This window comes from Sebastes fasciatus, chromosome 12 (assembly GCF_043250625.1).
Source record: "Sebastes fasciatus isolate fSebFas1 chromosome 12, fSebFas1.pri, whole genome shotgun sequence".
Lineage (NCBI taxonomy): Eukaryota > Metazoa > Chordata > Actinopteri > Perciformes > Sebastidae > Sebastes > Sebastes fasciatus.
Genome location: NC_133806.1, coordinates 26,639,562 through 26,647,274, shown reverse-complemented (window position 1 = coordinate 26,647,274; position 7,713 = coordinate 26,639,562). Strand labels below are relative to the sequence as shown.

Sequence of the window (7,713 nt, the reverse complement as noted above, 5' to 3'; positions counted from 1 at the left end):
CAAAGGTCATCTTATCAAATGTAGAACATAACTCAGTGTCCGTGACATGAAATAAAAACAGAAAAAGGACCACCCACCCCATGTTGTTCTTGGTCAATCAAAAGGGAAAGCCTAAATAAATAAATAAAAAATAGTAATAAAAATAATTAAAAAAGCAAATAAATAGAAAATAAAATAATAAAAAAGAGAAAAAAATCTATGAAATCAAATAATGGATTTAGCTTTTTAAAAAAAGGAAATAAAGAGAGTCGTAGGAAAAGAGTAGTGAAGATGTATTCTCTCTCCCTGTTGTATAATTTTTTTTAATTATTATTTTTATACAGTGAAGTATATTTACTGATTTTTTTTGTAATGAAAACTGCTGTTTTCATCTTCCTAAATAAGTTTTAAATAGTTTTCAGGGTTCCCTTCCAGACATTAAGGAAGGTGAAAAGAGGAGAATACTTGTTATTTTCACCTTGAGTTAAGCCTTTCAGGCAGCTTCTCCTCTCAAGCAGACTTTCTGAGCTGCATAAAAATCCTTATTTTCTTTTTCTTGTTGTTGCTACAGCTGATATAACCCCAGCTTATGTTATTATAATCACTGCCAGACCCTGCTTTGTAGGAGTCACCGGGTTCTACAGACTCAGTGGAGAGGTGGGACTGCCTGGGAGGTGCAACTCAGGGCAAACAAATACTCCCAACCATTAAACAAGCTAGGTTTGTGCTACAGCTAGCTGATCAGCAGTGTTGACAGCCAGTTAAAGAAAAGACAAAGCTGCTGTTTTCAGATGATAAAGAAACCAGAACTGAGAGGAATCATGTTTGAAAACTTCAGAGAAAGACTTCACATGGTGCAGCAGGATTTCACAACGGGGTCTGTCTGCTTATTGATTCATATAAGGCTAATTTAGTAGCTTCAGCTAGCTGTTAGCTGTGATCTCTCCCACCTGGGATCATCAGTAGCATGCATGTGATTAGCTCAGTGTGTGGTAGACCTGGTCATACAGCATAACATGTACACTAATACTAGAGATGTGATTAGCAGCTATAGTGGCTCATTATAGCTCCTCATTCTGCTTCTGTACCGTCTTTAATGTTATTTATGCTGCACACCTCCTTGAGTTTAAACAAGTAACAGTGTTAATGATAATGTTACGCTGGATAGTGATATTTCCTCACAGTGTCAGACACATTTTCAACTTAACTACGTTTAGTTTGGGTTTGTTATCGTCCTAGTTAACCAGCTCTGTCTCTAGCTGTTCCTGTTATTGCTTTCAGCTGACTGTCATGTGATGAGGTTTATTTTTTCCAACACACTTTGAACGCAACTCACAGCAGGACAGTGAATGCATGAACCACATCTGCATGAACTACATCTGCTCTGCAATGAAAATATCAATAAAGACAAATGACAATTAAAAACCAACTGAACTATTATTGGTGACTACAGCTGGATCAACTGTCAGTCAGCCTCAACAGCTGCAGACTTTTGGTGGAGTTTGTGTCTGAACTGTACTAATACTAATAAAGACACAGTTATCAGTGTTTCCTCTCTGTAGTCTGTTACACCTGCACATGAATAACAGCTGCAGTCGGTATTTCTACTGTGGACTGAGTCCTGCTTAGAGGCTCAGGAACCATCTCTACTGGCACAATGTCTTTATATTATTTATTCGTCATTAGCATCTGTATTTGTTGATATTCTTATTGTGAATTCATTATTTAATAACCCAGGATATGATTATTGTGTCTTTTAAACACTAGAAGTTATTTATTAGGCTAAATGTTTGAGGGAAAATTAAAATGATGTAACTCATCAAACCTGACGCTCACCTGAGCCTCACATGTGACTGAATGGAAATGACGATAAATGATGTAAAAGGTGTAAAGACAGACCCTCCTTCTCTCTCTGACTTTAATTATATCCTTAATAAAAGTCAATGGGGGAAATAACAGATGATGTAAAGAAAACTCTTTCTAATAAATGAATAAAGCTGTCAATTGATGGAGAATCAGAAGACAACTAAAATATACCTTTTTATATAACTTTTAATCTGTTATCTGTCTTCACTCCGGTACAAAACTCAGTGATGTTGACGTGTATCAGATCAGTCCGATCAGCTACAGCGTCAAATCAATAACTGATACCCAGTAGGAGGGCACGTCGGTCGGCAAAAGACTACCATGAAGGATACACCGGTGTATCCTCGCTCTCAGCTCCTCCAGAGCGGTCCAGTCCGTTGCTATATAATGTGTTGTAGCTTGATGTGCAAAGGCATGTGTTCTACATCTTTGCTTAACTTTGCTTTATTTCTCTCTTCCTTCTCTCCCTGCAGCTTCAAGACCCTCGGAGACAAATCAAGAGACCCCAAAATCAGGAGGAAACCCAGGTGAGCACAAAACTGACGCTCTGTATCATTTCTTCTGGAAACAGGTGGTATTACATTTACTGGATTATTTTAATGACCATTCACTTTTCAGACTTACTAACCATTTTACAACAAAATAAAGGTTTATCAAACAACATTTAAACATTAAAATCTTATCTGCAATAGGCTTGCTGCGGTAGTTGGTGTTACACGGTGGTCGGGCACACTGATAACATTACGTACCCACCACCTCCACCGTCGTTTTGCTTTTTTTTTTACAGAAATAGTGAAAGATGTGATTCTGTGTGATCCTTCATTATCCTACATTGTGTGATTCTCCTGTCTGTTGTTCAGGTTTGAAGAAAGCCTTCCTCATTTCAGTGCTGGACTGGAAATCCTCAGCAGGTCTCTGCACACGCACACACACACACACACACACACACAGTCCATTTCCAAACAGCTTTAATGTATATTGTGTTTATGTGTATATATATATATATTTACAATGTGTTTCTTTAGGTATGAGGAGAGTTGGTTTCTGCTCCATAAAAGAACTAAAGACTGTGCTCAGACTGCAGAGGTACGATCAGCACACTCTGTTAGAGATGGTTTTATTCTCAAATCACACACTTGCGCACAAGTTTTTAACCCAATAAGCTCGAGCTGGAAGGATTCGTTAATTAGTCAAGCTACATTGATGATCAAAAGCAGGATCGTCAATTATTTTTTTTACTCCGCCCCGCCTACTCGTGTGCGTCTGAGTAGTAGTAGTAGTAGTAGTAGTAGTAGTAGTAGTAGTAGTAGTAGTAGTAGTAGTAGTAGTAGTAGTAGTAGTAGTAGTAGTAGTAGTAGTAGTAGTAGTAGTAGTATTTTTTCCTTCTTATAACAAATAAAATAAAATGGAATAAGAATAAAATATGAATAAAACCGGATAATAAATGAATGAATAAAGAAAGAAAGAAAGAAAAATATAAAAGCCAACAGAACAGGGCAAAGATCAATATCAAGGTGTGTACATGTGACTGAGTACAGTGTGTGTGCTTGGGGGGGGTGGCTGGTAGTCAGTCAGGGTGTAAATCAAATTAAGGCAAGATTAAAAATATATAAATATAAATAAATAGATAAGTGAAAGAGAATGATGGATATAAAGATGATGTTTGCATCCAAAGAAATATTCAGCTGTACTCAAGAAATGTAACGGCCAACTCACTCACGGTTAAAACTATAAACCAGCACAAAAATCACAATGACAACCATCAGCGACCACGTTCTGAACAGACACATGACATTACAAACACTAACAAAAGTAATTTGCATTTTTTTAACATAAAACAGCAAACTTCAACTCTTCAGTCCTTGGCAGGCATGATGGGAAATGTGGGCCGTCACTGTCACTACGATACTCATGGAGTGTCGGATTGGCACATCCCTAATTAAGAGTAACTATAGAGAAAGCCTCTTATCGCTGATGGTCTTGTTTATTTTATGTAGGTCATAAAGAGGCATCAGTATTAGCCAGTTAAAAGTTCCTCATAATAACTTTAATGTTGTTGCAGCTTATATTTACAGCCTCTCTGCTCCTTCTTACCTCCATCTCTCTGTGTGTATATGTATATTAGGCAGTAGATGGAGACATAGTGATGCTTTCAGCACACTGGGAGAGAAGAAGAACAGCTCTGACTCAACTACAGGAACAACTGCAAAGCTTGCCGGCCTTCGTCAGTGAACTAGACGCCATCACTGCTAACATAGGTATGGCGTCTGTTTCATTCCTGTCCAATAAACCTGGTCACCACTGGCCACACCCCGGTAGCTAAACTTAATATGAACATAGAAGATGTGTGTTTAACATGTCTGTGTGTGTCTGCAGCTCATCTGGAAGGAGACTTTGAGGAGATGGAGAGCCGACTGGTCTACCTGGAGACTCTGTGTTGTCAGTGTGAACAGCAGACAGTCAAACAGAATCATATCAACCAACTAGAAGTCTATAAGAAAAAGAAGAGGTATGAGATTCACATCACTTACATTTACATTTGCATAAAGCAGCATATTTGTCCACTCCCATGTTGATAAGAGTATTAAATACTTGACAAATCTCCCTTTAAGGTACATTTTGAACAGATAAAAAATGTGTGACTAATTTGCTATAAATCGTGATAAATCATGGACAATCATGCGATTAATCACGATTAAATATTTGAATCAATTGACATAGACATAAGTAAAAAGTCAGAATCAGATGGAGATAGATGGATTATAACTCTTTAGGATAACCTGATGCTAACTTCTCTGATGTTTGTCTTATAACAGGAAGGAGCTGGAGGCGCTGGAAGGTGAGATGCTCTACTGTGTCATCAGACATTACTGGTGTGATTACTGCACAATAAGACACGGAGGTTGAAGCCTGAGTGTGATGAGGTTGATCCAACCTCAGAGTATGCAAGTTTATCATGTATTACCCCCCCCCCCCCCCGGCTCTGTAATTTTTACCTATAATGGCCCTAATACGTCGTCGTACTGTAAAGATTTGAGGGTATTCTTCTGTTTTGTAGTGGAGTTGAATTCTGAGCATGCTCAGAAGGTGGCAGAGGTGGAGCAGGCCATGCAGCAGAAACTGAGAGAACGACAGAAAGTCTACGAGCAAGCCTTTAACCAAGACATGGAGCAATACCTGTCCACTGGACAGCTGCAGCACAGAGGTAAGGCACTCTACGAGCTTTAATTATTAGCCAATAAAATCATCAGTGGAGATTTTAAGGCAAGTTACAGGGATATGCTAACCATTTCCACACTAATGTTTATACATTTGAAAATGCATTCAGGGGTGGGTAGAGCAGCCAAAAACTGTACTAAAGTAAAAGTACTGTTACTTTGTTAAGCTAGTCATCAAAATAAGTAGTTGAGTAAGAGGAAAAATACCAGCCCATTTTCCCACAACACTAGTTTCCCCCCCGACGTATGTGAGACGACGTCACATCTGTCGGATTCTCCCAGAATAACCGGCTCGCCTTCTTCACATTAAAAGCAGTCTACAGGCTGATAGAGGAAACCCAGAAAGTCGTGGAAGGTCTCATTTTTTAGGTTAAGTTACAACCTGTTCACACATTGGCAATAAAAAACGATTAAAACATGTTTATACGTGCAAAAACGTACATACAGTCCCTTTTAAGTTGTAGAGTATGTAAAGCTTAAGCAAGTGTGTGTTTGCAGAGACAACAGAAGCTGATGTGCACGTTCTGGATCAGATGACGGTAACTAACATATCAGACCTGGAGGCTTTGGATGACTTCCTCAACTCTGCTGGTGATGATGACATCAGCACAGGGTCATCACTGACCTCAGGTAACCCCGACTCTGTTACTCTACAACCAGACCTGCACATATTCTATATTAAGATATTGACCATTTTGTGTCAACGTCATGATGACGTCACGGTGTTAGCTGGAGGCTAAACAAAGGAAAGACTGGAGGCTAACACTAGCAGTGGACTAAAGTTACACATCTAAAATGTCATCTTGCTGTTTTGTTGGGTGCCAGAATCCAGATATCACATACATTTGAGATGACAAACTGTGATTTGAGGCTCTAGCGAGCTACAATATCAGAGAAACGTTTCAGAGATGGAGAGTAAATGTTGCTAATATTTAGCCTTCTGCTAAAGTTAGCAAAAGGCTAAATATTAGCAACCCTTTCTCTCCATCTCTGAAACGTTTCTGCGATATAGTACGACTCTCTTTTTGACTGACTTTACTGAAGGATAGTTAACTATAGACTTCCAAAGATTTATACGCCCTCAATTTATCTTTACAGCGCTGCCGTTGGCCACCAGCCCGCTGGTCGGACGGCCGTCTACTCCATTGTTAAAACAACAAGCCAACAATACTTGCTAGCCAGCGTTAACTAACGTGTTCAGAGAATTATTCTGCCTCCACTTAACGCTCCGCCCGCTAAACACCTCATCATGGTTACTAACAGGAAACGGGTTTATAGTATGTTGTCCACGTTTTTAAAGCTGCATCAATCATGTTTAGTTACTCAGTGAATAAGAGTTGTGTTCTCTAACAGGTCCAGACCTCGAGTCCTGCTCTTCTGAATCTTCCAGAGGCCAGACAACCCAAGCCCCTCCCACAAGCAACCAAGCATCCAATCAGGTCGCAGTATGGGAGCAAGAAGAGGAAGCGGCCAGCGAGGAGAGCGATGAGCCTCTGGTGCAGTCAGACGAAGAGGACGTTCAGCCCGATACGTCATTGGTCGGCCTCCAGGATGTCGGCACAATGAGGGGCTCTGACGACAGTGACGCTGCGGGGGACCTGCCCTCTGGGTAACCTAGCAACCAGGGCCCTGCATACTGGGTGGACACTAACTACTGTTACCCCTCCGCTGCCCTCCGCTCCCGTCTGCAGCCAACATGAGCAGCACTTACCTGCTTCTTTCCTCTCAAGGTCAAAAACTGCGTTTTTTTCAGATTTGATGTGAAAACATGCCTTTAACATAAATGCTGAATCTCAGAGCTGTCAGTCAGTAATGCTAACTAAGGCCCTGTTCACACCTGGCAATAACATGCGTCCTGAGTGATCGGATCACAAGTGGACAGCTTTAAGTACATCTGTTCACACCTGGCATTAGAATGCGTCTCCGGTGACCACTTATGATCAGATCTCACTTCCCCGCTCTATATGCAAATGAACACGTAGTAAACACACGGCCAATACAGCAGACGTTTTGACGTAATATTACAGGAATGTCAGTAGTAATATCCTACATATTCATACTTTTTCCTTTCACCATGCACGTTGGAAGTAGGCCAAGTTGTGCCAGAAACCCTATGGAGAATATTTGGTGTGAAGGAATACTGATTTTTCTTTAGGATTGACTCGTTCCAGGATTATTGCCATCTCAATGGCTCGTCTGTTAGGACAGATGAGCAACGGCAGGAGTTCCAGTCCACTTAATTTAATACAGTTCAACTGGTTTCTCCGACAACAGAAGAAAAGGATATTAATCTAAACATCATAATTCCTAATTTCAATAATTAATAATCTTTTTTTTGACGATAAGAAAGTACAGAATAACACCAGATTGATCCTTTAACATTTCTGTACTATATATTGTTTAAATATGACTATATGATCAGCACAACTTTTTTGTCTGAAAATTACATAAACAAATCTGTTTTTGTCTCTTTACTCATTCAATAAAAATATCAATCTGTCTGTATATCATATAATCTATATCTCATCTTGTTTATTTGTTGAGTGTTTTTAACAACCTGTCCAGGTTTTACAAAAGGTGATTTACACAAAGCAAGACTCACAAAACAGTAAAAAAAAAAAATCTCTATCTCAGTCCTGTCCACATTATT

General features: G+C 39.6%; 1 protein-coding gene across 1 annotated transcript; it reads left to right on the top strand.

Annotated features, from left to right (window-relative positions):
• The first annotated feature begins 669 nt into the window (after positions 1–669).
• LOC141779566 (dysbindin-A-like) lies at positions 670–7,575 on the top strand. The gene is made up of 10 exons (XM_074654452.1): positions 670–856; positions 2,319–2,372; positions 2,706–2,756; positions 2,871–2,931; positions 3,971–4,103; positions 4,222–4,354; positions 4,662–4,684; positions 4,904–5,050; positions 5,562–5,693; positions 6,417–7,575. The coding sequence occupies exons 1-10, from the start codon at positions 771–773 to the stop codon at positions 6,674–6,676; spliced, it is 1,080 nt and encodes a 359-aa protein (XP_074510553.1). The 5' UTR covers positions 670–770; the 3' UTR covers positions 6,677–7,575.
• Positions 7,576–7,713: the final 138 nt, after the last annotated feature.